This window comes from Martes martes (assembly GCF_963455335.1).
Source record: "Martes martes genome assembly, chromosome: 16".
In the NCBI taxonomy this organism is placed as follows: domain Eukaryota; kingdom Metazoa; phylum Chordata; class Mammalia; order Carnivora; family Mustelidae; genus Martes; species Martes martes.
Genome location: NC_137904.1, coordinates 61,410,479 through 61,434,193, shown reverse-complemented (window position 1 = coordinate 61,434,193; position 23,715 = coordinate 61,410,479). Strand labels below are relative to the sequence as shown.

The 23,715-nt window shown below is 45.5% G+C and overlaps 1 protein-coding gene across 4 annotated transcripts in view; it reads right to left on the bottom strand.

Annotated features, from left to right (window-relative positions):
* TNRC6C (trinucleotide repeat containing adaptor 6C) overlaps window positions 1-23,715 on the bottom strand; it is a 142,524-nt gene that overhangs the window by 75,633 nt on the left and 43,176 nt on the right. For 3 of the 4 annotated variants that reach the window (XR_013968157.1, XR_013968158.1, XM_080826380.1), the window contains exons 1-2: window positions 18,364-20,843; window positions 17,567-17,588 (exon numbers count right to left, since the gene is read on the bottom strand). Coding sequence is in view for 2 of the 4 variants with exons in the window: in XM_080826380.1 (XP_080682506.1) it covers window positions 17,567-17,588; window positions 18,364-18,627 (286 nt within the window). In the remaining 2 variants the exon portion in view is untranslated. Of the gene's footprint in view, window positions 1-17,566; window positions 17,589-18,363; window positions 20,844-23,715 lie in introns of those variants that run through there. The other variant, XM_080826379.1, reaches the window with a different exon arrangement.

Below are 23,715 nucleotides of genomic sequence, written 5' to 3'. Positions count from 1 at the left end.
TGAGACCGGAATTCCCCTGCAGCTACCTCCTGATTTGCTGCCTCTCCTCCTGTCGAACTTCTTAAAGGGCCTGTTGTAACTGCCTCTTGCTGCGTCCTCGCCGTCCCTTTGCCCTTCTCCAGCCCTACTTTTCTAGAGCCACCTGCTGACTCCACCATCGACCACCCTCTCTCTTCAGGGACCGCTGTTCTCCCCTCTTCTATCCAACTACCGTGTCTCATCAATTCTCATACACAGCTCTGCACATGTTAATACTCCTGAAATTGAGATGCATCTTATAATTAACGACGTATGTATCAGGTTAACTGGCAGGATTTGTTCTAAGTGGTACATGAAATAATGCATAATTGATAATATATCAGATTCAGTAGAACATCGTGATTCCTAGCCATTCTTTAAATTATCAGATTAAGTGTCACTTCCCCTCAGTTCCCCCCCCGCCGGCTCCCCCACCTTCCCACCGCCCTGTACACGCGCCGGCACTCAGCACTGTGCACCACTTTCTAGGCGGCCGTCTCCCCGCGAGGCCGCAGTGGGCGTCACCGTGGTGTCTGGCCCGCAGTAAGCGCTCAACAAACGTCCAAGGGCTTGACTTTTTCTCAAACACACATTCTGAAGTTAAAGCGAAATGCAGAAATAGCAGAATATAAAGAAAGTAACTGGAAATGCAGAAAAAATACTAGACTGGGAAACTGAGGGCCTGGATTCCTGGCCAGCGCCCGCTGATCAGGTGCACGGTGCCAGTCCAGAGGTTTCCCTGCAGCTCGGTCTCCTCATCGGGAAATGAAAGGCTGAGACCGCTGACTCCCTCAGGTTCCTTCCAACTCCGAATGCCTAGGATTTTCGAAGGGGAGCAAAGGTTGTGGCACACGGTTTTAGCTCTGTGACGGCTAGCCCTTCCCAGCACACCGAGCATCTCCTACATGTTCTGCCTCTCTCTGCTCATGTTTCCCTGGCCTGGCTACAGACGTGGCACATTTTTAATGATTTACTTAGATTTGATGGCTATTCACCTTTAACTCAAAGGCACAGGAAATGAACATCCATTCTAGCTTTCCTTTAAAAAACAAAACAAAACTATAAAACCTATTATAGATCGATTTTTTTAAATTAAAAAAATTTTTTAAAAAGATTTTATTTATTTATTTGACAGAGAGAGAGAGAGAGAGATCACAAGTAGACAGAGAGGCAGGCAGAGAGATTGGGGGAAGCAGGCTCCCTGCTGAGCAGGGAGCCCGAATCGGGGCTCGATGCAGGACCCTGAGATCATGACCTGAGCCGAAGGCAGAGGCTTAACCCACTGAGCCACCCAGGCACTCCTACAGATTGATTTTTAAACATAGGGGCTTTCAAGTATTTATTTTTTTCTGACACTGGCCTACAGCTAATTAAAACAGCAGAAATTCCTAAGTATTTACCCCAATGAGTTGAAGATTTCTATCTACACAAACCTTCACAGGAATGTTTAGAGCAGTTTTATTTCTAGTTGTCCAAAATGGGAAGCCACCGAGATGTCCTTCTCTAGGTGATGGATAAAGGAACTGGTACATCCACACAATGGAGAATTACATTTAAAAGAAATGCGCTATCAAGCCCTAACCAGAAATGAAGGAATCTTACATGCATACTGCTAAATCAAAGAAGCCAGTAAGAAAAGGCTTCATAGGGGCGCCTGGGTGGCTCAGTGGGTTAAAGCCTCTGCCTTCGGCTCGGGTCGTGGTCCCGGGGTCCTGGGATCGAGCCCCGAGTCAGGCTCTCTGCTCAGCGGGGAGCCTGCTTCCTCCTCTGTCTCTGCCTGCCTCTCTGCCCACTTGCGATCTCTATCAGATGGATAAATAAAATCTTAAAAAAAAAAAAAAGAAAAGGCTTCATAGTCTATGATTCCTACTATAGAACACTGTGGAAAAGGCAGAACTATGCAGATGGTAAAACTCTCAGCAGCTGACAAGGGCGTGGGGAGGGAGGGAGGCAGAGGCAGAGCACAGTGGGTGTTCAGGGCAGAAAACCGGTAAGATACTTTAATTGTGGATATATGATACCAGCATTTGTCAAACTCCTTAGAACTGTATAACACAAAGTTAACTCGAATGTAAACTGTGGACTTCGGTTAATAATAATGTAACAATACTGGTTCATTGATTCAACAAAAGCCCCATGCCAAGGCCAAAGTTGGTAACAGGAGAAACTGAGGATGTGTTAGGGGCGGGGAGAGGAAGTACTGTGGGAAGTCTTTACTTCCTGCTCAGTCTTTCCATAAACCAAAAACTGCTCTAAAAACAACGGCTACGAGTTTGGTGGGAACTCAAACTAGTGCAGCCACTGTGGAAAAGAGTATGGATATTCCTCAAAAAATTAAAACTAGGGGCACTTGGGTAGTTCAGCCAGTTAAGTGCCGGACTCTGATTTCAGGTTATGATCTCGGGGTGGTGAGATTGAGCACCACGCTGGATTCTGCACTGGGCACAGAGCCTGCTTAAGATTCTCTCTCCACACCCCTTCTCCCTCTCTCTAAAATAATAAATAAGTAAAATAAAAATAGAATGACCACATGATCCAGTAATTCCACTACTGGGATTTACCCAAAGAAAATGAAAACACTGCCTTGAAAAGATATGAACCCTTACATTTACTGCAGCATTATTTACGATAGCCGAGATAAGGAAGCACCCCAAGTGTTCACTGATAAATGAACAGATAAAGAAGATGTGGTACACCCCCCCACGCACCCCCCCCACACCACTAGAATATCACTCAGCCATAGTAAAGCATGAGATCTTGCCGTTTGTGACAACGTGGATGGACCCAGAGGATATAATGCTAAGTGGAAGAGTCAGAAATAAACAAATACCACATGATTTCACTCTTATATGGAATTTAAGAAACAAAATAAATGAGCAAAGAAAAAAAAGAAGTAAATAAAAAACCAGACTCTTAAATACAGAACACAAACTGGAGATTCCCGGAGGGGCGAGGGGTGGGAGATGGGTGAGACAGGTAAAAGGGATTAAGAGTACACTTGGCATGATGAGCACTGAGTAAGGTATGGAATTGCTGAAGCAGATACTATACACCTGAAATAACAGAACACTAATTATACTTTGATAAAAGAAAAAAACTCCAAATCTATTAATTAAAGCAAACTTGCTGTCTCTTTCACAATAGCAACTTTCCATTACAACTTTGAAAAAGGAAATTGAGAGCAGGGCAGAAGTACATCTGTCTGGGAAACACCACCACTGAATTTATTTAAAAATGTGATTAAAAAAATAAAAAAATTAAAAAAATATGTGATTAGCATGGGGACACCAGGGTGGCTCAGTCAGCTAAGTTCCGACTCTTGATTTTGGCTTGGGTCATGATCTTGGGGTCATGGGACTGAACCCCAAGTTGGTCTCTGCGCTCAGCATGGAGTCTGCTTGTGATTCTCTCTCTCCCCTGCCCCTCCCCCAGCTCACACTCTCTCTAAATATAATCTTTTCTATAAAAATAAAAATAGGTGATCAGCATGATATCATTTCACTTTATTACACATTTTAACGTATCTGGCCCAAAGGTCTTACTCGAGACCTTGCCATTGCTTCTTAAAAGCCCAGAGTGTGAACGCAACTGGTTCTTGTACTACAAAATTCAAAAGCAGCAGCCGGAAACAAGAGCAGGAAGAGGAGGAGGAGGAGAGGCAGGGAGGACAGGATAAAGAAGGAGAACTGTTAGTAAGCTATAGAGTTCTACCCACCCCTGCGATGAAAATCCCTCCTCTTGTAGTAACTGACACTGGAGGCCAACTACCATCACAGTCAAGTACTTCCGTCTGTCGCCCAGCCTTTTCAAAGAACGGAAATGCAGAAAACCTGCCTGAACTCAAAACCTGATGGAAACAACCAGCAAGAAATCACCCTGTGCTGCCCTGCTCCGCACAGACCCCCGGGGGCCCAGGCAAGCTGACCAAGACGCACAGGCAGCCTCATCTCCGAGCTCTAGCCTGCTGCCAGTACAGCGCTGTCATTTTTTCAAAAAGAAGGGAGGACAAACACAGGGCTGTTTTTCTTCAAAATATTTAGAGGAAAAGGAATTCGGGCTCCAGAAATGAAGAAGTCTCCTATAGTAAATGAACGCCATCAGTCGCTGTTCTGTAGAAGTATAATAAAGGAGTGTTATCAACAGGTAACTAGCTTGGAACATAAAGCACCAATCCTAAGAAATCTGAACACGGAATATTCCATTTTCCTAGTGTTGTCTGCACTACACGATGTGTGGTCACTTTTAGAGCCTCATTTTAAGAGTCACAGAATCCCAAACCAGTCTCCCCTCTGAAGGGGAGAGGGCTGCGTAGGGCAGGAGTCAGAACAGGTGAACTAAAGGTTTCCCACATTTCTGAAAGGTCGGGAAAGAACAATGAGGAATATATGACAGAGAGCATACAAGGCCAGCAAAGTCTAAAACAGGCGCTATCTGGTCCTTTGTAGGAAAAGTGTGAAGGAGAGGGAGGAGAAGCCTCACTCATCACAGCGACGAGCTGGAAGGAACCAAGAATTCGGACCCTACTGAACCACACCTCTGGCCTCTTCTATGAGACAGCGATAAAGCTTCTCTGGTGTCAGCCAGTGTTTTTCAGATCTTTGAAAACCAGCAGCTAACTCACAGAATCTCCACTGATAAGTGGAGTATCTCGAAATTTGATATGCTCATAATATAGATAAACCAAATGGGCAGTTTCTGACCAGCCATCCACTTTCTTCGGACGCAAATTTCTTGATCTCTCGCCGCCCAAAGAAAGAGTGGAATATCCAAGTCATCGTGACACTCAAACTCACCTGCATCTAAGGCTATCCCTCACTTAACAGAGGCTCACAGACGAGTTTATCCTACACATCACTGTTTTAACAGAGCAGAACTCAGCCAGGCTGTGGGAATTTCAGCTTGATTTTATTTAGGGACCATCAACAAGTCACTGCCTTAGAGAACATGAAGACAGCAGCTTCGTAGTAACTTCGGTGTGTGGGCACTCTCCCGGACCTCTCCTCTCCCCAGTAACCGCTCCCCTTTCCTTTCAAATAACAGTGACACCTGCTGGGGAAAAGGCAGATACGAAACCACCCTCTGAGAAACCAAGGCTTCTTCAAAACAATTCTCTGCTTTCAGTTACAATTTTCAAAGGGCCTGGTCACAACAGGGCCCACGCAGCTTCTAAATTCCTACTACTGGGGCGCCTGGGTGGCTCAGTGGATTAAGCCTCTGCCATTAAGCCTCTGCCTTCGGCTCAGGTCATGATCTCAGGGTCCTGGGATCGACCCCCACATTGGGCTCCCTGCTCAGCAGGAAGCCTGCTACTCTCTCCAGCTCCCCTGTGCTTGTGTTCCCGCTCTGTCTCTATCATAAATAAATAAATTCTTAAAAAAGAAAGAAAGAAAGAAACCCTGATCCCAGCTAGCTCCCTCCATGTATGACGTGGACACTCCTAGAGCCAGCTGCTGTTCTGGGCGCTGGGCAATGCCTGCAACAGAAAAGGCAGACTCCCGCCGTGGAGCCCACGTCTCAGCAGGGCAAGAAGGAGAGAAAAGGCCGCACAGTGAGACACGCAGCTGCAGCGGTTAGGTGCTCTGGGAAAACGGGAAAGCAGGGCACGGTGAGTCAGGGGTCAAATCCCCGTCTGCTGGCTTTCTCTGCCTCACATGCCCAGCCCCTCCCCGGTGTGTTTGTACTCTCTCGTACCCTCTCCATATTTATTCAGGTCATATTTAAGGGACGCCAATTTTGTGCCAGACACTGGGTATACACCGTGGAAAACATACAGTTCCTGTCCTTGTAGTTTATAATCCAGTAAGAGATTATTTCAGAAATACACAAGTACTCATCGTGGTAAGTGTGACAGGCAGCTAGTTCCGGTGAGGAAGTGACAATGAGGCTGGAGAAGCGCCGGCCAGGTGAGGTGCGTGTGCGAGCACACCCAAGCTCATGTGTGTGCACGCGGGCTCCTGCTCGAGCTCGTGAGCGCACACCCACCAACCGGCGCATTGTGGGGACGGTCCTGACCTGAGAAGGAGCTTTTGTGTGGCTGGAGCCTGGGGCCTCAAGGGAGAGTGGCTGGGCCTGAGGCGGGAGAGACAGGCACAGGCTTTGTAAGGGTTTCGGAATCCACCTGGTGGCCAACAGCTGGGAGAGCCCCGCCCCACCCCGTGGGGGTCCTGCTCGGGCTGCAGCACTGGGGAGTCTGGAGCCTCCGGTTTCAGGGAGAAGTTCTCCAGGAAACGTTCCTCTGACTACAAGTTCTTGGAGAGTTGACTTACTCTTTCACTGCTATTTAAACTCAACAAGCAGATGACCTTGACCAAGAACCTGTCTGTGCAGGCTCTAGAGACAGGGGTCCTGTGTGCTTGCCCCTTGTCACCTTCACAGGTAAGGGAAACCACTTGTAGCCCGGCCCACCGCACCAGCCCCCCTCCTTGCTCCACTCCACAAATCCGAAGGGGGCAACCCGTAGGCTGTTAGGTTCCCATCAAGGTCCACCTTCCCTTCCTCACCAGGGACTCAACAGAGCAGGGAGCACAGGTGCCCAGTGCACCAAGACATTTCCGTCTTATTACCCAAGCCATACTACCAAGACATTCTTTCCTTTAAAAATTTATTTGGAAGAGCGCCTGGGTGGCTCAGTCGGTTAAGTGTCTGCCTTTGGCTCAGGTCATGACCCCAGGGTTCTGGGATCCAGCCCTGCGTTGGGCTCCCTAATACTCCCTCTCCCTCTGCCTGGCACTCCTCCTGTTTGTGCATGTGTGCTCTCTGTGTTATAAACAAAATCTTGAAAAAAAATTATTTGGAAATATTTAAGATGTACAAAAAGGCATAAAGTTCAAATAACCAACAAACCTTCATGTACCCAACCTCCAGCTTAAGAAGAAGAATTTCACCAACGCCACCAAAGCTCCAACTTCCCCTCTGCCTGACCGTATGCTCTGAAGAGAGTCTCCCCATGAGCGGCGTGAGCTTTATCATTCCCGGGCGCCTCCCTAGAGATGCAGTGCGGTGGTGATGGGTACGGATTTGGGGTTTAAATTTCAGCTTTGCCCCTTCCTGCCTGGTGACGCTGGGTAAGTTTCTAACCTCTCGGTCACTCAGTTGTGCCATCTGTAAAATGTGGGTAAGTGGGGGGTAAAACGGGGGTTAGGGTACCTTACTGAGAAGGTTCTTCGAGGAGAGAATGTTCAATACGTAAAGAACTGTTCAGAACAATGTCTAGCACATACTAAGTGCCCTGTGTTTATTATGGTAAAGAAAAACCGTGCAAAGACACTTGTTAAGGATGGTGAGGCAGCTCCATTCGGGCCCCTCACTGGGCTGATGGGTATAGGGGCCAGGCGCTGGGATTTACAGTGGGGGACAGAGACTGGGCTCAACTCCCGAGTATAGCAGGGACAGGTGGGGATTTAAAACCAGGGAGCACAGGAGCGGAGCAGCAAGCAGAAAACCACTACGAGGCAACGTCATGGGTGAGGCGGCTTCTGGCTAAACCGACCCAGCGGGATTCTGGCGGAAGGCAGGCCAGGGCGTCAGGCATCACCCGGGCCGGTGGAGGATGCGGAACCGGGTCAGACATCCAGGAAGGGCAGGGGGGCGGGTCTGGTGAAACTGACTTAGCACGGGTCTTGCTAAAACCGGATCTTACAAGAAGCGCAGGGACAAGCCAAGGAGATGGTCTAGGAGTCTGACTGAAGTTAGGTCAATAGCCCTGGCCAGTCTTAATAACCCACCTCACTCCTCTTCCCCTCTGGGAAACAATGGGAAGGACTGTAGACTCAGGAACAAAACCCAAAGCCTCGTGACATGAACTGCAATTCGCGACCCAACTGAAGAAGGGGGGCGGGTCGGCAAAGGCCGCCAGAAGCGACCGCGGCAACTTAGCACAGATATTGACAGCTGTACTCAGGACGGGAGGATTACATCTCTAGTCTGGCCCTCAACCTCCCCACTTAATTTGGGTCTCACATTCCCACCATCTGGAAAGTGTCAAACACTATATACAAAAGTGAATGAGCAGTCATCCATCCCATCGTTTTTTAAAATGTTCCAGAGCAGCAGTCAGGGTTGTCTCTCCCTGCCCCCCACCCCCCAACATGCACAACAGGGGCATGACTGACAGGGGTCTGGTTCCCAGCTGTAAGGGGGCCCTTGCTGTGGAGCAGACCCCAAGCAGACGTGCGTAGCCGTGTGATCTGGCAGGCAGTGACCTGGCTGCTCTCTGCTACCCGGGCACCGACTGTAAGCACAGTCCTGGAAACGGTGGGTGTTTCTGTGCAGGGTCCTTCCCAGTTCCCAATCACTGCCTTAGTGGCGGTGAGGGACAGTGCTGATGGCAGCTTCCTGATCACTGGGATGCAGTGGTGACACTGTGCCCTTCAAGTCAACAGTGCCCGTGAGGCCTCCTGATTCTTTCCCAGGGAGCAGCTCTTTGGGATGACTCTGTGAGGAATCATTTCTAGAGGCCCAGCATAGGGTGTGCCCCCTCCCTCTGGCCTCGCAATGGTTTTATAAGCACTCAATTCCCTGTACTTAAAAAAAAGCTAGAGTGGTTTCTAGACACTTCAAATGAACTCTGATTAAGAGCACAGATCCTTTTTTAGCAAGTAGTATACTCAGCTCTTTCACTCACCTAGACAACATCACGGTGTGTGGTCATGACCTAGATATTCAGCAACAGTTTCCTCGTAATGACATTTACCGTAATGGGGCTACCTTACATATGCCCTCCATCAGCATCTCAGGGGCTACCATAATACGTCCAAAGCACACTGACAACTGCAGGCATGCAACGGTGTATTTTAAAAGTAACTATAGATAAATGCCAACCTAGAGGGACACTTTAACATGTCTTATTTCTGAAATTTGCATGCATCCTACAATTAGTGTAAGAATTTAATACAGTTGCCTCGTGAGTTGAAAGACACGGAAGTTTTTGTATGATTAAACACAGAATTTCTCTTTTGTACAGATACCACGCAATGACAGAAGAAAAATACTCAAAAATCATTAAGCCTAGCTATTTCAGAATATATACTCAAAGATTCATAGTTTCTTAAAATTTAAAATTTACATTTACTTAAACATACATAAAAGAGAACTATTTTCCAGGGCTAAAATAATCTGTGATTCCAAGAAGATTTTCATAATTACAATCTCTTCTGCCACCTACACAGCAGGCAAGGCTACGGCAAGAAGCTCCTTAGAGCAGCGAGAGGCGAGGGGAAGACAGCTACGTGCAGGAGCGGCCATCTGCTGTGCTTACTGGCATTCCCGGTGGGGTACCAAGCGGTGGCCTTCTGTGTGTTCTGTTGACGGCTTCTGGCTGATCTGTCACCATGGCAACTTCGGGAGCTCAACTCAAAATGAGCACAAACTCATTAACTGCTAACTACATCATCTTACTGCCTGTTGCTAATGAGAGAATGCTGTTTAGAGATCTTTTCTATTCTAGTGTACTACAGTTACCTCTCTAAAAAGCATGAAATTAAATTAAGTGCTACTCTTAGTACATCAGACTGGATAATATGAATGTTAAAATAAATTTACTTTAATAATGACTACTAACAGTAAGAACCATTTTATTAGAAGATTACTTTGTTTTGGTCCTTGGATTCTTCCACTCTAAAAAAATGTACTATTTATCATACAGGCAAATATTTCTAAGTTCTTTTAAGCAAGAGCTGGCAGATTCAGAAGACCAAAATAGAAACTTCTGATAACAGCGTATGTTAAAGGCAAGTAACAAACACAGCATGGATACATATTGGCTTTTCTATCATCTTCTCCATATGGAACGTTAACCAGAAATACTCCCTGAATGAGGCAACACACTGGACAGACACGGAGGGTGAACAGAGCCCCCGAGTGCACAGCCTCTCACCCTGCTCACCTCCAGGCTGACCTCGTCTCTTTCCACACTCGACCATCCGTAACGGAACAAGCTCTTGAAAAACAGCAAATTCTAAATCTCATGAAACACAGAAGTTTAAAGTGGAATCACATCTGAAATGTGTTCTCTCAGAGCATGCATATTGCCCTGTGTGGTAGGACTGTGTGTTTTCTTCAATAAATGTACAAATCGTGGACCAGCAATAATCCTGGGATGTTTGTCCTCCAAAGCACGGGATCCTAGAGCCTGCCACAAGAGGGAGCCCGAGTCAGACCATGCCAACATTCAGTCAAAGAGGGATGGGGAGGGGAAGGGAAATCAGCCATGTTGCAATCTGATTTTTAAAAGGAATATTTCAGGCGCGCCTGGATGGCTCAGATGGTTAAGCATCTGCCTTCAGCTCGGTCATGGTCCCAGGATCCTGGGATCAAGCCCTACGTCGGGCTCCCCGCTCAGCGGGCATCTGCTTCTCCTTCTCCCTCCGCTGCTCCCCTGCTTGTGCTCTCTTGCTCTGTCAAATAAATAAAATCTTAAAAAAAGGCGGGGAAAAAAGGAATATTCCAACTCTACATGCCCTGTGCACGCTGGGTCCCCATCTACCTTAGCCTCACCGACACGACTCTCCCCCTTGCTGACAACTCACCATCTATGCCAGCTTTTTTTTTGTTTAGTTCCTGGAGAACGCCACATGGGCCAGTCAGCCTTTGTGAATGCTGTCCCCTCCGAGTGCGGAAGCCCGCGAGTCCTCTACTCTGCCTGGCCTAGCTGCCTTCTCTCCATCCGTCAGACCTCGCGGGATTCAGCATCCCTGGGGATGCCTTTGCTCACTGCAGCCTGGTTCCAGGTCTTTTGTTCTATGCTGTCATTAGACAACGTTCTTTTGCCTTCACAGTGGCCATCCCCATCAGTGACGACACATGCGGCGTCCTGACTGAGGTTTCTGCCCATTCCCTGTAAGACTCGAAGCGGCAAGAGGGTGCAGGAGGGTGCGAAGTGCATCTGTTGCTGTTTAATCTTTTTCTCCCCACAGTGACCAGTGCCAGGCAAACAGGTGTTCGGTAAGCATCTGCTGGATCAAATGTGTAACCCGGTTGGTCTCCAAGTTCTGCCGGCTCTACCACGTGACCCTTCCTGTCCGCCCTCACCACGGAGCTTGTCATCTAGAATGTGAAGTGTGCAGTGGTCTAACTGCACTGGCTGCATCCAGTTCCCTCTCCAACTGTCTGATTCGTCTTCAATCTGGCATGTTCCATGATCTTTCCAAAATATATCTCATGATAATCTCATGAAGTCACTCTCTCACTTAGAATCTCCTGTGGCTCCCTCTGGTCTGAAAGGTCGAATCTGAAGTCCTAAGACGGACCGTATGAGCTGGTCTCGCTGCCCTCCACACCTCCAGCTTCAACTCCCTTTTTTTGGTAGGACAGACTGTTAAAGAGTACTCCATTCTACTGGCCTCGTGGGTGGGTTCAGCATGGCTGGGATAAGGCACTCCCCCTTGTCTCATTTTCATGGCTAACTTGGGGACAACTGGGAAAGTGGCCAACCCTAGCATGCATTCATTTCATTCTAAAGCAGTTTCTGCCTTTCCCCCAGTTTTCTCACTTATTTTTTAAAAACAGGTCATTTTTTCTTACAGGGACATAAACAGTGAATAGAAACATGACCAAGTGAATGTAGTTAAATCTTTTCAGGTAGAAGATGTGGGATAAACAAATCACAACCCTCAGAACATTTTAGTGCATTCATTTGCTTATATAACCAACCCTCCCTACTAATGCATCTCTTTGAGAACAGGGAAGTTACTTATCTCTGCCATCTGATAGATATTTGTTAACTGTTTAATTAATGAACTAACCTGACAACTCTAGATAGCAAAATGTGACTAACAGCTCATTTATTAATGCAATCTTTAGTAGGTGTGTTGAAAGTGAGACAAAATGGGATTGCCACTCAAAGTGTGGATTTTCTGAAAGGACCATCTTACAAACAGCTGCGCACAGGGAGAGAACGGGAACTGATGGGATACGAAGGAAGCTAAGGGCAGTGATGCGTCTTTCTGCCTGACTCTAGAGTCAATGCGTATTAGAAGCCAATCTGGAATAAGCAAGCAAGTAACTCAACTTTCATAAAGTAGTAAAATATTTGAATATTCAACAAAGATACACAGCAGAAAAGCACATGCCAGTAACATTCCACACCATCACATTACAGAAACGCAAATCAAAAGCACAGCGCGAGATGGCCACACACCCATCAGAATGGCTACAATGATCAAGACTAACTTTCCAAGTACTGGTAAGGATGGAGCACTGGGGAACCACTCTGAAAATGTTCCGCAGGTTCCTGAAGGTCAAACATCTACCCTCGGGTGCAGCCACTCCATCCCCACACGTCTACCACAGCGAAGGCAAAGCGCACATCCATACGGAGACTCGGATTCCAGAGCTCATGGAAACTTTATTCACAAAAGCTAAAAACGAGAAACAACTCCGACGTCCAGGGTCAGGTGAAAGGACAGACTGCGATACCCAAAGAGTGGAAGCCCCGCTCGGCAGTGAGGAGGAGGGAGCTGCGGACACACGTCACTCCGAGCGAGAGAAGCCCGGAGCGCGCCCCGCGTGGTTCCGCTGGTCTAACCGGAATCTAGAAAAGAAAACCTCGTGCAGGGGCGGGGAGCCGGCCAGTGTTCGCCTCCAGACCGATGAAGCTGGGGGGCGGAGGGCTGGGTTGGCGGGCGTGCAGGGAGACTTCCAGGTGTGATCGCTGACCTGCCGGGCCGTGTGGACAGTCTCGCAGGAGCGCACATACGGAGGCTTCCTCAACCGCTCTCTTCAAATACACGTAGTTTACCGCGTGCCAGTTTAACTCAATAAAGCGGTTTAAAAGGCAAAGCAAAGGGGCGCCTGGGTGCCTCAGTGAACCGGTTAAGCCTCTGCCTTCGGCTCAGGTCATGATCCCAGGGTCCTGGGATCGAGCCCCGAGTCGGGCTCTATCCCAGGGTCCTGGGATCGAGCCCCGAGTCGGGCTCTCTGCTCAGCGGGGAGCCTGCTTCCTCCTCTCTCTCTGCCTACTTGTGATCTCTGTCAAATAAATAAATAAAACCTTAAAAAAAAAAAAAGGCAAAGCAAAGAAAGTAGCCTGTTAAATGATTGCTCAGAGAGCAAACTGTCGGCTTCCTTCAGAGCTGTGACGTTCTCTAAACTTGGGACCGCTTCTACATTTAACGTCAGAGTTTAGTTAAGCTAAACAGAGACGTGGACTTTCACTTTATCCGAGACTTAGGAAAGGGCCCTTAAGAAGATGCTGTTAAAGGGCTTGTAGCAGGAGCACCGAGCCGCCTCCCTGCCCCAGTGGATTTATACTTCCTTCCTTCTAAAATTCGATGAAGACTTTGTATGTATGTACCTGCTGAATTGTTGTTTTTTTTTTTCCCAAAAATTGTGTCCTTATAAGTTGCCTATATGTTAGGGGAAAAAATACCACATCTTAATATACTTTCTTTTGTTCCCATGGAAAAAATATTAATGCATGTATTATATCTTCTTTCTGTCAGGGGTTTAACAGTAAAATTAAGTAGTTGCTTTAAACACAGAACAACATGGCTAAAGAAAGCCATCTAATATTTAAAATCCTCTAGATCCCATATCCCATAAAGATCCGTCACATAACGAATCTCTCAGGAATTTCTTTCAGCCTTATTTGAAAAGATCCTAAGTTACTTCCTAAAATGAATGACTGTAGTGATAACGGATCAACAATACTGATGTCTCCTTCATATGACAGCAGGACGAAGCTATAACTGACAGCAAGGGGAGGAGGGTTCTAGTTCTGCCATGAAGTACAGCTGTCAAAATCTGTGCAAATTGTTTAACCTCTCTGAATCTCATTTCCAAACCAGTGAAGGAACTGGAGAACCTCTAAGGACCCTTCAAACTTCAAGATTTTATTAATTTTGCAGACAGGCCAGCAAAGTGCCATATTTCATAAAATACACTGTGCAAAGCACACTAATGAGACTTTTAGCTACTGCTTCTAAGGGTAACTCATACACTCAAAATCCTATTTGTTTTGGTTATGTGGGTGAGAATATGAATACACGTAAACTCAAGGAATCTGCCGATTCTATGACACAGTGTAATTCAGGAAAACACAGATGCGATGCCTTACAGCCCTAACTGCTGAGTATCGTGTCAAGCAAACAGAGCTGACTCTACTCCGCAGCAGTGCCACCCGACCGGCCAAGTGCAGAGATGAGGGCTCTCACTCGTATTTGTTCGTATCTAGATCTGACTATGGAACTAGGAAGGCACCCTTTAAACTTCAGTGCTTACCTTCATTCATACTGAGAAAACCATGTTTAGAATGAGCCTTAACAGGAACACAGAGCAGAGCAAACAATCCCCGACCCCAGAACCTTTATCGCTCAACCTAAGGCCTGAAAGAACTGATTTACATTAACAAAAGCACATAAAGATTTTCTTAAAATTAGCATTACAAATTGAATTCACGGCAAAGTTAATACCCAACTGCAAAACTTAAATTATAGTCCTTTCAAGCGAGATTAGGAGACTAATCATAATGTATAAATTTATAAAAGTATATGACTCAAAATCATAAAGCATTAATCATACGGAGTTCGAGACATGTGGGGTCATAAAGATACTCGCTTTCATACATGATATAATTAACTTTGAGCTTTTTGTATGAAAACTTATCTTTCTATTTTATGAACTTTCGAAAATGTGGCCAAAACCAATGAATTAAATTACTTCACATTTATGGGTATTATAATTAATCCTTAGAAAAAATTAAATCCATAAAAAACCCAGAACACAATATGGAAAATTTAGGCTCACAAAGTCATCACGTCACATATAAAGCTACTATTATCTGTGCCCAAATCAAGGGCAGTGCCCACAGTAAAGGAGAGATTACTGATTACCTAAGCAAAACCCATTATACAGGGCCCACCACTCAGATACCGGTCCTCCACGGCAGAAATTCAATCTATAGGTAAGATTACATCTGACTGCTTTCCCCCGACTGTGAGGGCATCTGGAATATCACTAAAGGCATAACAAGTAATTGTGCTCAGCTACCTCCTTCTTGAGTCACTGATAAAGCAAAGACAACGTTTAGCAGAAATTATAAGAAACTATTTTGTTTGTGGAAAGGCTCATACAAAGCTTTCAAATTGCTCACTGCAGCTCTTTGAGGGGCAGGGGATGGGGAAGTGTTAATGAGGGGGAGCAGCAGGCCCAGCCCGTGCTGTCCAACGTACATGTCCGGTCAGAAATTCAGAACCAGCTCCCTGCAGGGAATAAATTTTGATTCGAACGAGTAATAACGGAGCATCTAAGAAAAATTTAAACCTTGATACTGCTAATATTCATTAATGAATTACCTAGCAGCACTGTTAGATTATCTATAATTTAAAAAGCTTTTTTTTCTGTTTAGGAGACATTAATAATCATTATTATTATGTGCGCTAAGGCTAGTTACAGTTAGAACAGTTGATGACAAATTAGACCCAAAGGAGCAGTAATTTAGAGACGATAAAAGGAGAAGAGGAAACACCGGCAGACTTTGGAGTAAGCAAGGAAATGCTCATCAGAACTCTAACGTGAAACAATAATTCTGTGTAGTGTGGCAGGATCATTATACGACCATAAGCAATTTGTTACTCCATGAAGAGAAAACATTGAAAATGACAACAGAATATGGCTGGTATTGAATCAGGTTATAAAAACTTCTCAGAATGTTTGAAAAAAAAAAAAAAAAGAAAGAAAAGAAATGACTCAGAACAACAATCCTGTAGTTTTAAATGACAAGTGGAAGAAACCATTCTTTCTTATTCAAGATCATACTGCTAATACAACTATGTACCACAACCCTCCGGGCCTTCTGGAAAAGTGTGCTATACATTCATACTGCTTCTGAGAGTGAGAGACAAACTCCTTTCTGGGAACTGGGCTGCGTTACGATATTTACTTTACACGAAATCCCATCTTACCGTGACCCTGGTGCCGGTGCCCGGAGGCCCACCGCACGGAGGTCAGAGGCCTGGCTCAAGCCCCTTAACCGTGTGTCAGTCTCTATCTACCACCTGCCCTGCTTAGTTATGAAGTCTGAATGAAGTCATGTATATAAACTTCACTTTGGAAACTCTAAGATGCCAAACAAAAGTAGAGTATTAGTAGTGGTACACTACTAATGATAGTGGTACCAACATTACTACCAATTACTACCAATACCAGTGGTGCCGCTTGAGACAGCAAGCGGATAAGTCTTTGTAGCACTCTTGCCTGCGCGTACAATTGTGTCCATGCGTTCAACAGAATCTCTACCATCCTAACAATTAGTTCTAGCTCACTCTTCCTGAGCGCCAACTATGTGCTGGGCACTGAGCCCTTTTCATACTTGATCTAATTTAATCTTCACAGGAGCTTTATGAGGTGGGAGCCACTCACTCACCAGCTTTCTCACTTTCAGCAGGAGATCCTTGAGGCTTGGACAAATGAAGTAACTGGCCCCAAACTCAACGGAGCGGGCGGAAGCGGCTCATGCACACACGTCCCTCTTTCACTGCATAGCCCGGGACCAGGGCGAGCACAGGGTGAAGAGGCTCCCAGTGCAGACTCCGCTGTGCCCCTTCTCCAGCAAACCCCAGGGATGCCTCTGTTACTGGGGGAACTACGTGTGTTTCCAATACCCGCTAAGATACTAACAAGTAAAGTCTCAACTTAGAAAATAAAAAAGAAGAAAAGAAAAAAGCAATCTTCTACATATCAATTAGCAAAGAGGGAATACAGAAAGAATCTATACCTCTTTTTGTTATACAGTCGGGCAGAGAGAAACTGGAAGTTTCAAAAAAATGCAGTATCTTTGGGGGCACCTGGGTGGCTCAGTGGGTTAAGCCTCTGCCTTCGGCTCAGGTCATGATCTCAGGGTCCTGGGATCAAGCCCCCGTATCGGGCTCTCTGTTCAGCGGGCAGCCTGCTTCTCCCTCTCTCTTTGCCTGCCTCTCTGCCTACTTGTGATTTCTCTCTGTCAAATAAATAAATAAAATCTTTAAAAAAGTGCAGTATCTTTGGGCTGTTCTTATTCAAATCGGATCACCTTTATCAGTTTAGTCCTTGTTTGGTGGAAAGCAAACCAAAGGAAAAGTAAAAAGCATTGTTCAGAAAGCGAACACAACATTCCTTAGGCATTTTAGATTGAACAAATGCCAATGAAATACGGAGGTGAAACCAGTGATAAATGCAGAAATACACAGGGATAGGACGCCTGGGTGGCTCAGTTGGTTGAGCCGCTGCCTTCGGCTCGGGTCATGATCCCAGTGTCCTGGGATCGAGTCTCGCATCGGGCTCCTTGCTCAGCAGGGAGCCTGCTTCTCTCGCTGCCTCTGCCTGCCTCTCTGCCTGCTTGTGTGTACTCTCTCTCTCTGGCAAATTAAAAAAAAGAAAAAAAAAGAAATACACAGGGATAAAAAGAAGATTCAAAAGATTCAAAGCCAGAGTTAGATTCTTTGGGGGTTTTTTTTGTTTTTGTTTTTGTTTTTTAGATTCTTTGTTTTTAACTATCAATTAAAAGTCATCTTCATCATAAAGAGTGTGGTGCTGCCATAAAATGTACCACCACCCCCAAATAAAATAAACTTACCTTTGGTTTTTTGATCAGCAGCCTGAAAAAAAAAATCAGAAACTCTTTAGGAATAATAATGTGTAGAATGTGCACATCTATGAAATTTTATAAGCAGAATTTAATACTGGAAATTTTAAAAACAAGTTTTTGCCCAATTTATTAAAATTTATTAGTGGGAAAACACACAGTCTACATGCTATTATATGCAAATACTGACCTAAAGGCAAAAAAAAACCTATCTGGTAGCTCATCAGAAGTCTGTATTTTAACACAGGCCAAAAGGTACAGTTTAAATTAAAACGTACATCTAAACTAGGCAAGACCAATAACAAACAGCCTAACTCGGTATAGTAAATGCAGTAAGATTCGAGTGAGATGATAAGATTTACAGAAAGCCTTTTAATTTTTAATATTTACTGATAGGATTTATAAGAGAACATTTGCCAAACCTGCAAAAATTATTTCTAGCTTTCCTAATAAAATCAGTTACATGGCCCTTTTCATTTCATTTCTCAAGACACGGTTGTTCTGGACAGTTCACAGTAAGGGGAATAGTACGAACATTCTTTATCACCAACAACGAAAATCAGACCGCCTTAAAACTCAGCTCTACTATTTCTAGGTTCCTTAAGAAAGACATTCTGTGGCTGTCACTCTGTGTTTATTTCACTAGCACATCTATTTTTTGCTAATTATAGATTTAACATATTGATTTTCTGAGGTCATAAAATGGAACTCTAACATAATGCCCGTGACAACGCAAATGAGACACACACAGTGTGTCACCGACAGTGAAGGAGGAACGCTGGCCAAACCTTTTTCTGAGCACCTTCCTTCTTTTTCTTTTCTTCCTGCTTTTTCTTTTTCTTTTCTTCCATCAAACGTTCCTCTTTTTGTGTTTCTTGTTCTTTCTCCCTATGAAACAAAGAAAGGTGGCATTGGTATAATGTCCATTTTAGATGAAACAACAAAACATTAGCTGCAGGGAGTTTTAGGTCAGGCTGAGTTTCGTGGACAGAAGGTGGAAAGGCACTCTGAGAAGGTGCGGGAAACATGAGGCACCTCTCTGGGCCACCCATTTCTCAGGGCCCCCCGACCGCGTTAGTGCTTCCAGAGTCGCTCATTCCGCCCAGGTGCCGAACACCATGCTTCTAGCCAGGAGCGCGTCAGGCAATAAAGGTACAAAACGGAGTAAGACATTGTTCCTACAGTACAGCCCCAGACCCACATCTCATTGTCGTCTCAGAAGCCACATCCTCAGCATCCTCCAGACTACCTACCAAAAATGCAGATTACTGGGTTCCACCCTATCCCAACCAGATCAGAATCTTTGGAAGTGATTCTCAAGCATACTGTAATTATACATTTGCTTGAAAAAACAAAATTTTTTTTTTAGATTTTCCCCCAAGTTTTAATCTAAATTCCAGTTAGTTAACACACTGTATAATATTAATTTTAGGTGTATGATTTAGTGGTTCAGCACTTACATACAAAATCTGGTGCTCATCACAGCCAGTGCCCTCTTTTAATCCCCAACACACATTTAACCCACCCCCTGCCCACCTCCCCTCCAGCAACCCTCAGTTTGTTCTCTATAGTCTAGAGTCTGTTTCTTGGTTTGTCTCTCTTCCTCCCCACCCATGTTCATCTGTTTTTTAAATTCCACATGAATGAAATCATAAGGGATTTTTCTTTCTCTGACTTATTTCGCTCAGCATAATACTCTCTAGCTCCATCCACGTCGTTGCAAATGGCAAGATTTCATCCTTTTTTGATGGGTAATATTCCATTGTGTGTTTCGTGTGTGTGTGTGTGTGTGCGCGTGCATCACATGCACACCACAACTTCTTTATTCATTCATTAATCGATGGGCATTTGGGCTCTTCCCATAGTTCGGCTACTGCTAATAATGCTGCTGTGAACATCAGGGTTCATGTAACCCTGCAAATTGGTATTTGAGTCATTACCTAGTAGCGCAATTGCTGGACGGCAGTTCCTTTTAGGGGACCCCCCACACTGTCTTCCAGAGTGGATGCACTAGTTTGCATTCCCACCAACAGTGGGAATGGGCATCCTTGCCAAGAGAAAGCAATTATTTTTTAAGATTCCTACACGGTATTTTTTGAAAGAGCAATTTTTCTTCAAGTAGGCTCCATGGCCAGTGTGGAGTCCAACACAGGGCTCGAACTCAGCCTGAGATCAAGACTTGAGCTGAGATCAAGAGTGCGACACTTAAAGGACTGAGCCACCCAGGTGTCCCAAAGAGCAATTAATTTTATTTGGGTTTTTTTTAGAGAAAGAGAGAGCTTTGGGGTGGGGGGAGAGGGAAAGAGAGAATCTTAAGCAGAATTCACACTCAGGGTGTAGCCTAACGTGGGGCTAGATCTCATGACCTGGGCTGAAATCAAGAGTCCGACGCTTAACCAACTGACCCATTCAGGCACCCCAAGAGCAATTAGTTTTTAAACAAAGATTCCTACACAGCATGGTGAGCTACTATAAGGATACATGGGAGCACAGCACAGGGTAACACCACTTGGAAGGGTCAGGCAGCCTGTAAGCTGGGCCTTAAACACCGCAAAAGCATTTGGCTGGCACGGGGTGGCAGGTCAGATGCCAATTTACTGTTGGGCAACTCCAAAGGCAACCTTCAACACGCGCTCTGCAGTAAACGGGCAGTTCCTTTAAGTAGTTCTTCCTTCCCAGGGAGCACGACTGAGCATGTAGCTGTGAGGACACTAGTGATGACCCCAGCCATGGGCCAGAAAGGGTGGTCCCTCAGCAACCTTGCGGCTCAGACTAGAACCATCGGCCCGCCACCCTTTCAACAGACACTGTGTGCTCCAGGCTTCCAGCCGCTCGCCCTGCCCCGACACTCGTATCCTGTGGTCCTGCTGAGGACAGGGCCCTCCCATCTGGGACCCGGTGGGCTCCGTGTCTCCTGCTGCGCTGATGACACTCCTACCTGCTCAGCACACGGGCGGCCACCAGCTGCAGTTTGCCGCCAGGAAGGTTACCCCCCAGACCCCCGCTGCCTGTGCGGCCGGCCCTGGGACCTGCTAATGGCTGTGGCTTTCCGGAGCCAGTCCTGTCGCTGCCCGGCAACTGCAGACTCGTCGACTTGGGCGAATCACGGAGCTGCTCTGCCACTTGGTGGGCTGCAACTCCCCCTTCTTCAGCGAGTCTGAACCCCAGCCTTCCTTAGCGACTCTCCCTCAGCACTAGGTCCCATACGGTTTCTGCAGTGACTTTGTTATCACAGCTTAACTCTTCTTCATCAGAAACTTTCCCTGTTTACAATACTGTGTGCTTTTATCTCCTGCCTGGGCCCAGACTGATCCAGGTGGCAAAGAGAATTTACCAGACTAGACAGAAAGAAAAGCATGCACAAAAGCCTCAGGAAAATTACATCCATATATACACGAATGTTGTTTTGAATTTACTGATTTTGAGGGTTTTTTCATTCATTAATGGGTTTTATATATAACTATATACATAAAAGGGCGCCTGGGTGGCTCAGTGGGTTAAGCCTCTGCCTTCGGCTCAGGTCATGATCTCAGGGTCCCGGGATCGAGCTCCGCACCGGGCTCTCTGCTCAGCGGGGAGCCTGCTTCCTCCTCTCTCTCTCTCTGCCTACTTGTGATCTCTCTCTCTGTCAAATAAATAAATAAAATCTTAAAAAAAAACACCAACTACATACATAAGGAATTTCAACCTGCTGTCAGTTTGTACATAAACACTACCATAATGAACATAATTTAAAGCAACATGGTGGGGGGGGAGGGGGCTACTTAGAGAATATTATTCCTTTAAAACAGTGGTTCTCAGTCTTGGCTGTTCATCAGAAATACCTGCGAAGTTTTAAAACCTTCCGAAGCCAGGGCTGCCACTCCATTCCCTGCAATCTCTGGGAGTGGAACGCAGAGACCGGCAGTTTTTAAAGCTTCCGGATGGCTCTGATGTTTCGCCAAGGCTGAGAACACTGCTTTTAAAGAAGTTCATTCAGTACGTTTATCAAGTTTGGAAAATGGTGATCATTTGTTATTTCAGATGACACTTTCATGTTCAACAGTGCAGGGACACCAGGAAATCTGCATTTAAACAGGGTCTGAAGGCACAGGCAAGCCTGTGGGTGCCGGGCCGTGTACATGCAGCGGGGCTAAAACCATCATACTGCCGCCACACATCTTGGGAGAAAGCACATGAATAAAAACCAAGCAGTGACTGCCCTCCTCTACTGTTACACTTTCTTAATCTACGGTACGATGAAAGCCTTAAATTATCCTCAGAGAGTAAACTTAACAAAATAGAAAAGTACAGGTGCATCTTTAAAAGCTGCAAAAACTAACTGCAAAAACTAATGATGGATGTACTGTGTGTTGGCTAATTGAATTTAAATTAAAAAAAAAAAAAGAAAAAAATTATCCCCCAAAATAAATAAATAAAAGGTATTCAACTGAAGGTGAAATAAAACTGACTGCTTAATTCTATTTCTCTGACAATTAGAGCTGCTACTCCCCCAGCAGTACAGTCAAGGGTTTACTATACAGTAAAATAAAATGCCGTAAATAAAGAGACTATATGGCCCTTAGCTCTCTTAAGCCTTGCCTGCCTGAGCTCATGTTTACAGGACAAAGCACAATTCAGATGTATACTCTTTAATACAATTTTATCTACTTTCCCCCAATTGACATAACTCCTTCTACCTCCAGTACAGTTTCTGCCATCTCACCAATAATTTCTTAAAAATTAACATCGAATCGCATTTTTACTTTAAAAAGAAAGCATCCTTTTTTTCCAAGGGACACCTTATTCCCTGAAATGATCTAGTAATACTTAGTAAGATTTTATCTATCTTGCAGGGCGAGTGAGAAGATTAGAAACAGCTTTGGAGGGACACTTGGCTGGCTCAGCTGGAAGAGCATGCCACTCTTGATCTTGGGGCGGTGGGTTTGAGCCCCACACCGGAAATGGAGATTACTAAAACACACACACACACACACACCGCACTTAGATTTGGGAAGTTTCTTGACCCACTGGAGGAGAAAAAAAACCTAATATGTATCAACCCAACAGATGACACTTAAACATGCTGGAGGTTAGGGATACTGACTCCCCAAGCAGTCAGAAATCTACGTACAACTTTTAACTCCCCCAAAACTGACTATTAACAGTCTGCTTTACTGATCACATCAAGACACAACACGTTTGTATGTTATATATATTACATACTGTATTATTGTAGCAAAGTAAACTAGAGAAAACAAAATGTTAAGAAAATCATAAGGAAGACAAAGATCTATTTATGGCACTGTCTTGTGTTTATGGACAAGAGCCCATGTGTAAGTGGGGCCTTAAAGTTGAGACACCTGTTGTTCAAGGGCCAACTGTAGAGGGGTTGGTCAGTACTTTTTTTCCGTGGAGTCTCTATGAAGCAGACTCACAAGGTGAGCTGCAAGGAGTATAAAGATAAGGGAGGGCCAGGTTAGGGGAATTTTATTCTTAAACTTTTTCTTTTTTTTTTTTTAAAGATTTTATTTATTTGTCAGAGAAAGAGAGAGAGAGCGAGCACTGGCAGATGGAGGCAGAGGGAGAAGCAGGCTCCCTGCCGAGCAAGGAGCCCGATGTGGGACTCGATCCCAGGACGCTGGGATCATAACCTGAGCTGAAGGCAGCTGCTTAACCAACTGAGCCACCCAGGCGTCCCTAAACTTTTTCTTTTTAAAACTACATTTTTTTTTAAAGATTTTATTTATTCACTTGACAGAAAGATCATAAGCAGGCAGAGAGGCAGGCAGAGAGAGGGGGAAGCAGGCTCCCCGCTGAGCAGGGAGCCCGATGCGGGGCTCGATCCCGGGACCCTGAGATCATGACCTGAGCTGAAGGCAGAGGCTTAACCCACTGAGCCACCCAGGCACCCCCTTGAAACTACATTTAAATACATGACTGCACATACATGTGTAAAGGTAACCCTGTATTTTTTTTTTTTTCAGTATACTCTGCATTTTTGTTTCTCACTTCCTTGGAGTCCCCTCACAGGTTCTTCCTCCCTCCACACCTACAGCAAAGCCCCTGCTCCCTCACCGCCCTTCCAGATAACCCATGTTAACCACCCCGTTCACACCTTTCCAGGTCTTTCTTTGTGCTCAGGTCTGTATGGAAACATA